Raw genomic sequence first — 14512 nt, 5'->3', positions numbered from 1 at the left:
AGAGTCTTCGGAGGGGGGCGGCATACAAATCTAATTAATAATAATAATAATAATAATAATAATAATAATAATAATAGTAATAGTAATAAAGATAATGATATGTGGCAAAACTCACTTAACAACAGAAATGTTGGTCATTAAGTTAATCAATTCATCAATTTCTTTAGACAGTTTTCCTTGAAAATCAGCTGAAAAGTCTGGAAACAAAGGGGAAGAATTAAATCATAATTATATGACTAGGGAATGCTACAACTGGTTGTAAAGATGAACTGGTTGCAAAGACAGTGTCAAAAATGTGGTCACTTGACTGCTGGGGTGTGTACAACCATGGAACTCTAGAACTAGATTGTCCGTAGATTTTGTGGGAGAGGAAGTCCATCATAATTTCGAGAAGTTGCTAAGTGAGGCTATCTCACTTAGCTACTATCTTCTGTTGTTTCCTGTGTATCCTACTTGGCTATCTTACTTAACAGGATCTTTCTATCTATCCTTTTAGATCTACTAAAATGCCCAAACTCCAAGTATCTCATCAGAAATTTAGCAGTACACATTTTAAAATATTTTAAAATTTATCCTTTCTTTAAAAGGATAAAGATTGGATTTCAGGAATTCCAATTCAGAGCTTCAAATGGCATTTGCTTAACTCTATACAGTATCTTCTAGCATAGTGAAAGCTGAAGAATTAGAATACAATGGACAAAGTCATTGAGGTACCCTAAGATCTTCTAGCAAATTCTCAGTATATATATCAGGACATTTTGCAGTTTAAGAAATAGCATCTGACATGATATAGCCAATAGAGACTTGCAAAAATTCCCATTTTGTGCAATTACATTAAATGTGATGTCCTACTTGGCCATTAAAAGTTCATAAGAATGAAGATTTGGGACTTGTGTTTACATGCAAAGAACCATATTTATGGAAATACATAAATAATATGTGTAATCACTTTTTATTTTAATTATATATTTAACTTCTGGCAGATTCTTGAAATGGTTTTGCAACAATCCTTACCTTTTCTCTATCCCTATCAACTTACCGTAGTAGAAATCAATATTTGTTTTCTTGGGTAGCTTGCCTGGAACTGATGATTAGAATGGAAAGTTCTAAATTCTGTTCCGATTTCATTTCTGGTCTTATTTATATGACTTCTATTGCTACCAATAGGGATAATGTCATTTTTGTTGTTGAAAGAACTACATTTTCAACATGCATTTAACCTTGGCAGCTGTATTGGTAAGGGGGATTCCACACACTACCCATGTACTTATGCAAGTAGTTTGTTGTGGTAGGTACATCTATATTTATTAATCATTTTATTTATTAATCAAATTGTTAGACTCGGAGCGGCTAACAACAGTAATAAAACAATATAAACATATTTGATATTTAAGTTAATTTTAGGTCCCACAGAGTTGGCCTTCTCCGGGTCCCGTCAACTAAACAATGTCATTTGGCGGGACCCAGGGGAAGAGCCTTCTCTGTGGCGGCCCCGACCCTCTGGAACCAGCTCCCCCCAGAGATTAGAACTGCCCCCACCCTCCTTGCCTTTCGTAAAGTTCTTAAGAACCATCTCTGCCGTCAGGCATGGGGGAACTGAGACATCTCCCCCAGGCCTATACAGTTTATACATGGTATGTTTGTGTATATGTTTGCTTTTAATAATGGGGATTTTAGTGTTTTTTTTAATTATTAGATTTGTTCTTACATTGTCTTTGTTATTGTTGTGAGCTGCCCCGAGTCTACGGAGAGGGGCGGCATACAAATCTAATAAATAATAATAAATAATAATAATAATAATAATAATAATAATAATAATAATAATAATTTTAAAAAGAAACCCCAATTTAAGAGACCAATCATACATACAGACATACCATGCATAATTTTTTTATAAGCCTATGAACATTGTTTATAGCTCTATTAATTTTGTGACTCAATGGAGAAGCTGTAAAACCTTATCTAGACTATATTATCTGATTAAAAAGAGGGTAAAATTAAACTAAGTTCCTTCACAGTCTCTTTATCTCACATTTCGTTGAGTGAGATCAATCTTTATTTTTCTTCTTTGCAGCTTATTACACTATTGAAAGACAGGGATTTTTATTTATTTCTCATTTATTGTTCCTTTTCTTTAAAAATCTTAACTAAACGTTTTAGTGATTTTAATTTTTGTTTTTTTTTCTTTCCCCCCCAGTTTCCTCATAGTGCTGATCTGCCTTATATTCAGTGTGCTTTCCACGATTGAACAATATGCAGCTCTGGCCACAGGGACATTATTTTGGATGGTATGCCTATGGATATTTGCTTAAGCAACATATAATTTGTATGTATTCTGAGAAGAATTAAAATTGAAATATAGACATGTATTTACATGAATGTACTGTACTGTGTATATATTTGGTAAGGCTGTTTGGATGTATTCTAATTTGCTAAAAAGCCCAAGCACGCTAATATGAAGTAAAATCTGATACATATCAGTGCACATTTTACAATACTTTCATCTTTTTTTCTGGCTGATTTGTATTTTATTTATTTATTTATTTATTTATTTATTTATTTATTTATTTATTTATTTATTTATTTTGTCCAATACACAATGAGGGTTTTAGTGGGTATATATCTATATATATATACACATAGTAAACTACATGATGAAGGTTATAGAGGGGATACTCATAGTAAAATATATCTAAGAAATAATAGAAAAGAAGGTATAGTAATAGAACATATCAATGAAAGAATAGAAGAAGAGATATAGGAATAGAAGAAAGGAATAGGAGATATAGGAGAGCAATAGGACAGGGGACGGAAGGCACTCTAGTGCACTTGTACTCGCCCCTTACTGACCTCTTAGGAATCTGGATAGGTCAACCGTAGATAATCTAAGGGTAAAGTGTTGGGGGTTTGGGGATGACACTATGGAGTCCGGTAATGAGTTCCACGCTTCGACAACTCGGTTACTGAAGTCATATTTTTTACAGTCAAGTTTGGAGCGGTTAATATTAAGTTTAAATCTGTTGTGTGCTCTTGTGTTGTTGTGGTTGAAGCTGAAGTACTCGCCGACAGGCAGGACGTTGCAGCATATGATCTTGTGGGCTATACTTAGATCTTGTTTAAGGCATCTTGGTTCTAAACTTTCTAGGCCCAGGATTGAAAGTCTAGTCTCATAGGGTATTCTATTTCGAGTGGAGGAGTGAAGGGCTCTTCTGGTGAAGTATCTTTGGACATTTTCAAGGGTGTTAATGTCTGAGATGCTATATGGGTTCCAAACTGTATTCGAGGATGGGTCTGGCAAAAGTTTTGTAAGCTCTGGTAAGTAGTGTGAGATTGCCAGAGCAATCTCACATGAGATTGTATACAAATCCATATTATGTATGAGATACAAATCCATAATATGGATAACATGGAAGTAGGTTTGTGTAAAACCTTTAAGGTCATGCATGTTCATTTGGCCATTCCTAGTGCGATCAAATGGTTTTCATCATCCAAATCATAAGCATTTTGTGAGGTTTCTAACACGGTGTTCCAGGAAAAACTGTTACGTTTTGGTGACCACATCCAGAATATGTCAGCTTTAGTTTGGAGGATTAATTTCCATTGATTTTTTGACCATACCCTATTGGTACCATTTAAAATAGAAGGATAATGTTGCAGAGAACCTATTTCTGAATTCTGTTTCAGTAGGTTTTGGACATCCCTACATAGAAGAATCTAATCCTCTAGATTGTCCCACAAAGTTTAATCAATTGAGTAGGGTGATTGAACAATAATATGTGTGGCGATTTTCAAGACAGGAGGTAAAAATCAGTCATGTACAAAACATCTTAATGTTTTTAGTATTGTTATTCAGGTTAAAAATTGCGACGCCTCCGTTGTGTTTATATATATAGCAAATAGCTGAGAACCTGAAGTTGATGCATTTGATAATGGCCAACTATTCTGACATTAGAATACACCACCATACATTTCTTTTCAAGGATTTGCATAGTCTATAATTTTTGTTGTGGTGCATCAGTATTATGAACTGATCCATACCAATCCAATAAGGTTAACAAGCACTTGAATGCTGCATCCAAGTTCAAGAGTATTCAGTAAATATGTCCTCTGAGGACTCCATTGTCAGGACCTGTTTCAGGTTCATGAAACACATACTGAGAGTAATATAAGCAGCCCTTTCCAGCTATCATGTTCCTTACTGATATCTCAGTAGAAATTGCTGGCATTGCATTACCTGACTTAATTCCTTGGGGTAAGCCAACATTTATATTTCATTTCACTTTGGGCACTTAATCCTGCAGTTGTTTCTTATGTTGGGATTTCCCCATTATATGTGTTTTAATATTTAATGCAGGCAAAACCGTACCCTCCTTTTTCCAGAGAGTCGACTTTCAGAGTTCAAGTTCATATGAATAAAAGGCCCAGTTTTTATGTCTTTCGTATGCAACTCAACAGGTTTATAGCACTTGGGTTAAGTCCTTCTTAATTTTGTCTTTTATTTATAGAGTTATTTTTACACAGATATGCGAATGCCCAGTTGGCTTTCATGAACAACAGACTAATTAAGTTTCAGAAAACAGACTAGGTTTCATAACCTGGTAATTTCCAGAAACATTGAATTAAAATTTCCAAAGTTAGTATTTGAGACTTGGAATACCTAAAATTCTAGAATTCCATCACAAGTTGGCATTATGTTTGAAAAAATAGTATTTGAACATTGAAGCTAGTGGAACAATGATTAAATGGAGTTTGGATAAGGATTTATTGGGATACAAGACTAAGAAGATAAGGAAGATAAGGCCATGGAGATCATCAAAGTTAAAGATAGATTATGATGATCCTTGAAGGGTATTGCTAGTGCTATTAAGTTAGCAAAGACAAGCTCAGGTAGTGGCGATTACATGGAAATGTTTACAGAATTAGTTTTTGTGACACAGTATGAAAATGATTTGCCATTGCTTTGTGGAATTCAGCAACCCCAAATTTAACAGTGAGCCTAGGATCGCTTGGGGGCATCCAAGTACTAATCAGATCTGATCTTGCTTAGCTTCCTAATATTAATCAATGTTATATAATTTAAATTACAGTGATATCTTGGCTTACAAATGCCTCGTCATACAAACTTTTTGAGATACAAACCCGGGGCTTAAGATTTCTTTGCCTTTTCTTACAAACTATTTTCACCTTACAAACCCGCCGCCGCCGCTGGGATGCCCCGCCTCTGGACTTCCGTTGCCAGCAAAGCACCCGTTTTTGCACTGCTGGCATTCCCCTGAAGCTTCCCTCCATGGGAAACCGCACCTCCGGACTTCCATGTTTTTGTGATGCTGCAGGGGAATCCCAGCAGTGCAGAAACGGGTGCTTCGCTGGCAACAGAAGTCCGGAGGTGGGGTTTCCCAGCGAGGGGAGCCTCAGTGAAATCGCAGCATCACAAAAACACAGAGGTCCGGGGGTGGGGTTTCCAGGACTTCGGTGTTTTTGCGATGCTGCAATTTCACTGATGCTCCCTTGGCTGGGAAACACCACCTCCGGATTTCCATTGCCATCAAAGCGCTCAATTTTGCGATGCTGGGATTCCTCTGCTGGGATTTCCCTGCAGCATCGCAAAAACACAGAAGTCCAGAGGTGGGGTTTCCCATGGAGGGGAGCTTTAGGGGAATCCCAGCAGTGCAAAAATGGGTGCTTCGGCTGGCAAAAGGGGTGAATTTTGGGCTTGCACGCATTAATCGCTTTTCCATTGATTCCTATGGGAAACATTGTTTCGTCTTACAAACTTTTCACTTTAAGAACCTCGTCCCGGAACCAATTAAGTTTGTAAGACAAGGTATCACTGTAATTTAAGTTTTATGATAAATCCAATGTCGTATGAATGAATTGCTGCCCGTAGGATAGGACTTTATCATTCTGTTCCCTTCTGAACAGTTCTCTTCCCACTTAAGAGTTTCAGTATCCTTCACTGATAAAAAAAGGCTTGTAGATCAGAGAACAAGTGTGGAACTTGTTTCCACAGAGCAATTATTGTGGGAAGACCTTACTATTCACAAAATGGCTGCCTGTTGCAAAACATTCAACTGATGACGTAGTTTGCCAACTCTGTATACTTGGGGGCATATCTCCAAACAGAGTACTAGATTGAAATCTAAGAACATAAGAAAACCTAAGAGGGCTATTAGAACCTACTTAGAGGTATCTTTGGAAGGTGGTGCTAGAGGTTGATGCTTTACAATCTGTTATTTTTCCTTTTAATTAATTAGCAAAACAATTATGCACACATAGGAAGCCTAGTAATCTCAGAGGTTAGAGAAATACAAAGGCATAGGAGTCACTTCGCTTACACCTGTGTAGCCCAGTGTTTCTCCGTACTGAAGGAGCGGGTCCAGCAGTCACATGGGTTGCTCATGTCCAATCCGGTGGAACTGAGCCTAGTGTTAAAAAAGCTTGCCGGATCCGCCCCTTCCCCAGAATTCGCTCAGTTCGCATATCCTGCGGTTGTATTGTGATAGCTCGTTCAACATTCTAACACCTTCCCTTCGATCCTTTCCTTCAAAAGTAGTAAGATTTGTTTGTTCTTATTTATTTACTTGCACTAATAGCGCCAGCCGTTTGTGGCTCGGCTTTTTTCCTTGGGAGAAGTTGCGGTTTCGTTTTCCCCCGGCTGTCTTGCCGTGTACGATCCCCGCTGCCGCTTGTGGATTCTTTTAATCCTTTGGCCTGGAGGTCTTGGTGCAAGTATTGATTCATTGATAAATTATTGTATTATTGTTAAAGGGCTTAAGAAATACCTCCTGCGGAGTGAGACGCTTGTTCTAGTCTCCTGGACTTAGTCGATCGCTTCCCCTTTAAGAATTCTATTACGGAGCGATTTTTCGGCGCGAAGGCCTTCGCGCCCTTTTTAAATTTAGGTCTCTCGTGTTGGCCTCCTGCCAGCCGCGTAGGCCTCAGTCCACCGCGTGGATCCCGGAGTGGGCTTTGGGACGCTCAGGCTTAATTCTCCACTGGCTAAGCCTCCAACCAGAGTGCCTTGGTTTACTTTAATTAAAGTTTAGGGAGGCTGGCCACGCTGTATTTGGGGGCACGAACTCTGGGTTTGCCCAGATTGTCCTCAAGTCTCAGCAGCTCCGAGGCCTCGGAGCAGGATCCATTCCTCTTGGGAAGCCTTTGAAATTCTTCTCCCTAATTATTCAGTTATTTGGCTCAGCCTGGTCTTCTGTTAATTATCAGACTATGGCTACCTTTCCCAAGAGAGGCACAACTAAAGGTCCCAGAGAGGCCAGGCCTACAGGCGATGAGATTACCAGTATCCCCCAGGCCTCGACCTCCTCTTCTTCAGGGGCCCGCCCCTCGACCAAGGTCACCAGGGCTGAGAAGAGAAGGGACCTAGCCCTACAAAGAATCCATGACAAATCAGCAAAGCGTTTGAAAGTACAGGCCCAAGTACTTAGTAGTCAAGACCCCCCAGAGGCTTCTAGTCTGCCTCCTTCTGGGGTCCCTGTGTTATCTCTGGATGAGCCAAACCTAGACAGACCCCAACCTAACCTATGGGGAATAGGTCCAGAGGAACCAGATCTTATTGAAGATTCCCCCCAGCCAGGATCCTCCCAGGCCCTCAGGGATTCTTCTGCCATTCCTGCTGATATTTCTAGTTTACCTCCTGAATTCCAATCTATTTTTTCTGTGTTGTCCAAGGCCATTGATGCTAAACTCTCTACCATCAATGAGCTTCCCTTACCTCCTCCACCTCCTCGTCCCTCCCGCCCCTTGGGTTCTTCCCCAGCGGTTAGAGCTCCTATTCAGGATGATTCAGATTCCTCTCAGGACGAATATGAGGATATGGAGGAGGATGAGGATCCCTTTCAAGGCCTCTCAGATGATGAGGAATCCCAAATAAAGGTGCCTTCTCCAATTACTATTTTTCCTTCTCAATTGTTCAAATCTCTCCTCCTCAAAGCTAGAATTTCTACGGGATTGGCGGCCCAGGAGAAACAGGCCTCCACATCCACTGACCCCCCGGAGGAGAACTTACCTTACTTCACAGAGGAACAGGAGGATAACGAGGTAATTCCTATGCCTAAATTGTTTAAAGATGCCTTACTTAAGCAGTGGGATTTCCCAGCCTCTGGGCTTAATCCCTCAACCAAGGATAGAAAATTGTACAAACTTTCCTCTTCCTATGAGGAGCTCCTATCTTTTCCAAAACCGGATGAACCGGTCAAGATCCTTCACTCGGCGGCTGCTGTGCCAGGCGAAGCAGAGGAAGTCCTCCGCCCAGAGGACAAGCGGATTGAACAAATGCTCAAAAGAGGATTCACCGCAGATTCCTGGGCCATTAAAAGTTCTGCAGCGGCTTCCTTTTTCTCCAGAGCCATGCTTCTGTGGCTTCGCCAACTTCAACAACATATTCCTCCCGATGACTTGAGAGGTCAACAAGACTTCAACAAGGTCTTTGCAGCTGCTCAGTACGTGGCTGATGCCACTTTACAATCTACTAGATTTTCTGCTAAGTCTATTGCAGCTTCTACAACGGCAAGAAGACTCCTATGGATTCGCCCTTGGCAAGCCGGAGTACGCCAGAAGTGGCAGTTATCCCTGGGTCCTTTAAAGCGCGACCTTCTTTTCGGTGATCTTCTGGATCCACTCCTCACGGAAACCACGGACAAGAAGAAAGTTTTGGGTCCAACCACCAAAAAGGCTACCAAAACGCAGTCCTTTCGTCGCCCAGGGCGTCAGCAAGACCAAGCGGCTTCCTATCAGAGATCTCCAGGTCAGTATTCCTCCCGCTTTCGTTCCCAGGGTAGGAACTCCAGGGGCAGAGGTTTTCGCTTCCAAAGGGGAGCGTCCTCTAACAGGGCTTCAAAGAAACCTAGATGGTAATTTTTCCTCAATTCCCATAGGTGGTCGCCTAGCCCATTTCGCCTCTAATTGGCGTCTCACCTCCAAGGACCCCTGGGTCATTGACACTGTTCAATCAGGCCTTCTGTTAGAATTTATTTCTCCCCCCCCCGAAACGTTTTATTTCTTGCCCTTCTCCCAGGTCCTCCTCAGATTGTAACCGTATGGAGGAGGCCATTTCCCACTTATTGTCCATCAGAGCCATTCAACCGGTTCCTTCCGGTCAGAAGGGTCTAGGTTTTTATTCCATCCTATTTATGGTTCCAAAATCCTCCGGAGGTTGGAGAGCTATTTTGGATTTAAAGAAGCTGAACCTATTCATCAAATATAGGAAGTTTAAGATGCACTCCTTATCATCTATTTTGGCCGCCATCCACACGGGAGATTTCATGGCCTCTTTAGACCTCACTGAGGCCTACCTCCACATTCCTATAGCCAAATGCCACAGAAAATTTTTACGTTTCTCCTTTCAAGGCAGGCATTTCCAGTATAGGGCGATGCCATTTGGCCTTTCCGCGGCCCCTCGGGTTTTTACAAAGCTCTTGGGGTCCCTGGCGGCCTATATCCGGGCGTCTCCCATTCACATTTTATGTTATCTTGATGATATTTTGATTCATGGGAACTCCCTAGAGAAAGTGAAAACAGACCTTTCTGTCACCATGTCAGTCCTTCAGGACCATGGATTTTCCATCAACTTTGATAAAAGTCATCTCCAACCTTCCACATCCATCTTACACCTGGGATCCATTATTAATTCAGAATCCTCCCAGGTCTTTCTCTCTCCCGAGAGAAAACTCAGTATAGGGGAGTTAATTTCTTGCATTTTATCTAAACCTTCAGTATCCATAGTATCCCTGTCTTCCCTTTTGGGGAAGATGGTGTCATGCATAGGCATCATTCCCTGGGCTCGCCTTCATGCTAGGGAACTACAGTGGCTCCTATTACCCTTTCAGAGATCGGGGCACAGCAACTCAAAGCGTCGCATTGTCATCCCACCAATGGTTCGCAGATCCTTCAAGTGGTGGAAGTCTCCGGCCATGGACAAAGGATCCCCGTTCAGGTGCCCGGATCAATTTGTCATCACCACAGATGCCAGTCTATCGGGATGGGGCGCCCACGCCCAGGGGATGATAGCCCAGGGCACGTGGTCCCCGGAGGAAGCTTCCAAGCCAATCAATTGGCTAGAGTTAAGAGCCGTTTCCCTGGCTCTGAAGCATTTCTTTCCTCGCATTCCCAACCGGCACGTTCTCATTCTCACCGACAACATTGCCACAAAAAGCCATATCTGCAGGCAGGGGGGCACGAGATCCAAGGCCCTCATGAGGGAGTCCCTCAAGTTAGGCCTTTGGGCGGAAAAACATCTTCGGTCGCTCCTAGCCGACCACATCTCGGGGAGCCTCAACGTCCAGGCGGATTGGCTATCTCGAGCAACGATAGACCCAGGAGAGTGGAATCTCCATCAAGACCTGTTCCATCAAATCAGCCTCAGATTCGGCCTACCAATTCTGGATCTCTTCGCGACCAATGTGAACGCCCAACTCCCTCGCTTCTTTTCCAGATTTCCATCCCCGGGAGCGGAAGCAATCAATGCCCTCCGGAGCCCATGGCCTCCAGGCCTACTTTACGCTTTCCCTCCAATTCCAATTCTCCCGGATGTGATTCACAAGGTCCTCACCGAGAGGGCCCGAGTAATCTTAATCGCCCCTCATTGGCCCCGCCGGCCCTGGTTCGCGGATCTCCAACAGTTGTCCGTCCAGGACCCCTGGCGACTCCCCGTTTCGGGGGATATGCTGCGGCAGGGGGCCTCATTCCATCCAGACCCGGAGTGGTTCCACCTCACCGCCTGGCTGTTATCAGGAGAGACTTAGAACTGCGTGGTCACGACCCCGATACAGTGGAGGTCATTTTAAAGGCCAGAAGGGGTTCGACCAATCGAATCTACGACCACACGTGGTCCAAGTTTCACCAGTGGTGTCTACAGGAAGGACTTTCTCCCCTGTGCATTCCCATACACAGAATCATCTCCTTCCTTATGCAAGGTTTCCATAAAGGACTTTCCACCAGCACCCTCCGGCGTCATCTGGCGGCCATTTCCTCTGTCTTAGGGGGCCCCCGCAGACAGCCTCTCCGATCCTTCCCAGAAGTTCAGGAATTCCTCAAGGGCATAGCCAACCTTAGACCTTCCAAGGTCCACAGGTACCCATCCTGGGATTTGCCACGGGTTCTCCACTCCCTCACGCAGGCACCATACGAACCCCTAAAATCGGCATCCCTCAGATACCTATCCTTTAAAGTAGCCTTTCTGGTGGCTATTACCTCTGCCCGACGCATTTCGGAGCTGGCTGCCCTCTCAATCAGGCAGGACCTTTGTCAATTTCATCAGGACAAGGTAGTCTTGCGACTGGACCCCACCTTCTTACCCAAGGTCAGTTCCATGTTCCACAGATCTCAGGATATGGTCCTACCTTCCTTCTGCCTCCAACGAGACCATCCCTTGGCAATTAGATGGCACACCCTGGATCTCATTAGAGCGCTGAGAATCTATATCCAACGCACAGGACCCTTTCGGAGGTCAGAAGCACTTTTTATAGCCTATCACCCCAGAGTCATGGGTGCCAAAGTGTCTTCAACAGTAATAGGCCGTTGGATCAGAGGGACTATATCTAAGGCCTATGAGTCGGCCTCCCTCTCAGTTCCAAGGAACATCACAGCGCATTCCACCAGGAGCGCAGCCACCTCGGCCGCTTGGGCGACTCAAGCCCCGTTGGAGGAGGTCTGCAAAGCAGCCACTTGGGCCTCGCCAAATTCCTTCATCAGGCACTACAAGATTGATTCTTACGCTTCAGCGGACGCTGCCTTCGGCAGAAGGGTACTCCAATCCGTTATCTCACACGATAGCAATCTAATCCCACCCTAGGGACCATCTATTGGGTATGTCCCATGTGACTGCTGGACCCGCTCCTTCAGTACGGAGAATAGGCGTTGATTGCTTACCTGAACGCCTCTTCTCGTACGGTGAGCGGGTACAGCAGTCACTTCCCGCCCTTGTATGTGTCTTCTTTTCCTTCCTATAACTTTCTTCCTCTAACAATGAGAGTTGAACACTACAGAGCTTCACAGCTGAGCCTAGTCTATGGATTCGCGAATTCTGGGGAAGGGGCGGATCCGGCAAGCTTTTTTAACACTAGGCTCAGTTCCACCGGATTGGACATGAGCAACCCATGTGACTGCTGTACCCGCTCACCGTACGAGAAGAGGCGTTCAGGTAAGCAATCAACGCCTATTCCCAACCTTGGCCACTTGAAGATATCTGGACTTCAACTCCCAGAATTCCCCAGCCAGCATTCGCTAGCTGGGGAATTCTAGGAGTTGAAGTCCAAATATCTTCAAGTTGTCAAGGTTGGGAAACACTGACCTAGATCAGATTTTGAGAGATTGTAGGGATTGAGGGGAATTGCCCTTTTTTTGCACAATACCATATAGTAAAATATTTCTCTTTATTTTAATTTTCATTTATTTAATTATTTATTTTGTCATATGCATATTGGTGGTAGACAAAGATATAATAATATTTACATTGTATATACACGATACTACTAAAAGAGAAACATTAGGACAGGGGACGGAAAGCACTCTGGTACACTTATTAATTTGTAAATTAACTTGTTAATTTATAAATTAACTTGTTAATTTGCTTTTGTTAATAAATATATATGATATTTTGTATTATTACTTCTTGAAATAATATATCTGTAGTTCTTCTGAATACTTTACTATGGTAATAGCTTTTCGTTGAGTAAAATATTTTCCCCTGTAAAATAGAAATATATTTTGGAGAACTTTGTTTTGCATGTTTTATTTTTGTTAGACCTGCATAAATGGCCTTTTGCTGGATGACTTTAATATTTACTCATTAAATTGTGCAAAATAACTGTTAACCATTACTGAGGATTTTCCGAGTTTGAAATGCTCTGAATGAAAATTTCATAATTCATTAGAAAGTGTGATGCAAAGAAAATAATTGAATTATTTTCTCAATTTGAACAAGATGGAGACCAGTTGGATAAATTGTCAATTTTGCTGAATACAATCCTGCAGAGACTGTTGAAAGAAAGAAAGAAATGTACAGAGATTACAGTTATTGCTATAAGGTTTATGATATGAGGTGTGAAGATATGTTCACACAAACAATGCATATAAATAGGAATCGCATGTTAAAGCTCTATTAGGAAATTGTGTGGGGAATGTGCATGTTAGAGAAAATGTGTACAAAAATATATGCATAATGATATAAATGGGTGTAAATGTGAGCAAATTGCTTTGTTAATATTTGGAAAGACATAAATATGCAAAGGTAAGTGAAACAGATTTAATCTCTTCTTAGATCTGAGGGATTAAATGAGAAAGGGAATATTTACTCACTATTTCTATAAACAAAGTTCTTTTGAGATTAAACAGGAAACAGGTATTTAACTGGCCTTGGAATATGAGCCAATGAATGAATCCAAAGCTCTGATCTATATTTCTGTTTCCTGATTTTTAAAAAGTCAGTGTTTTAGATGTTGGAAACCCCACACTCGCAACTATAGTTTCTTTTGAATTTTAAAGGTGAAGGGTATTTATTTAAAACATTATATATTTTTGACAGTTGAGTACTAATTTAAAAGGCCTTCTCATAAAAGCAAAGCCACATTTAAAATAATCAAGAACATGATGCTAAATTGTTTTGGTTTATAATTATTTTCAGGACAGAATATGAAAACACTCTTTATCTTACTGATATCAGTGAGTTTTAATTCAGACTAGATTGCTCTCAAATGTTTGTAGTCAGGAAAATATTTACAAGGGGAATGCAAAGCAAATTAGCATGAGATAAGCATCCCTTTTCAAGCATAAATACGTCTGCATCCTTTCAAAGGCTTGGCTCTAAAAAAAGGCACTTTGTTTAATTACCTGTGCATTTGTATCAGAGGTGGGTTCCTCCAGGTTCGGACCAGTTCTTTAGAACTCTATCCATGTATTGCTCTGAAATTGAAAAGAGGGTGCAGAATTAATTTCATACCACTAGGTGGAGGTGTGAGCAGGATTTAAGTCTCTCTCTCCTCTCCCCCTCCCCAGAAATATTCAGTTTACGCTGAATAAGTGATTATCATGTAGAAAGGTTATGTATGTACATTGGCAGATTTAAGATATTAATGGAAGAGATGTTTGGACATGACCCACAAAGAGAACGAGGCATATTTATTTAAAAATTGTTTTTGAAAGTTCAATATTTAAACTATGGAAAAAGTAAATTCAACGAGGTATTCTCCCCATGAGACTATATTTTTCTTTTATTTTTATAAGCAAATGTTTTTATGGTGCCAAGACACAGCGGAATGTTGTTATCTCAGCATGCTCTAAGAAAATCCAGGCACATGATCCAAGTGGATTAAACATTCTTCTGAACAGAAGGATATTTAGTGTGCCTGAAAAAGCTATTTTCTTGCAGGAATCTCATTTTGTTGTCAGATTAGGTCTTGGGGCTCTAGAGATTATATAATGTATGTTAAATATTGCAGGTGTTAGATCACTTTTCCTACTGAAGCCTTAATTCTTGCACATATTGCACTGCAAAAAAAAA

The 14512-nt window shown here is 41.6% G+C and overlaps 1 protein-coding gene across 3 annotated transcripts in view; it reads left to right on the top strand.

Annotated features, from left to right (window-relative positions):
* KCNQ1 (potassium voltage-gated channel subfamily Q member 1) overlaps positions 1-14512 on the top strand; it is a 459783-nt gene that overhangs the window by 55327 nt on the left and 389944 nt on the right. For all 3 annotated transcript variants that reach the window (XM_070764765.1, XM_070764772.1, XM_070764756.1), the window contains exon 2: positions 2198-2288. In XM_070764765.1, coding sequence (XP_070620866.1) covers positions 2198-2288 — 91 coding nt within the window. The remainder of the gene's footprint in view (positions 1-2197; positions 2289-14512) is intronic.

The sequence above is a fragment of the Erythrolamprus reginae genome, chromosome 1 (assembly GCF_031021105.1).
Source record: "Erythrolamprus reginae isolate rEryReg1 chromosome 1, rEryReg1.hap1, whole genome shotgun sequence".
NCBI classification, from domain to species: Eukaryota; Metazoa; Chordata; class Lepidosauria; order Squamata; family Dipsadidae; genus Erythrolamprus; species Erythrolamprus reginae.
The sequence above is the reverse complement of the archived record's forward strand: the minus strand, read 5'-3'. Positions and strand labels throughout refer to the sequence as shown.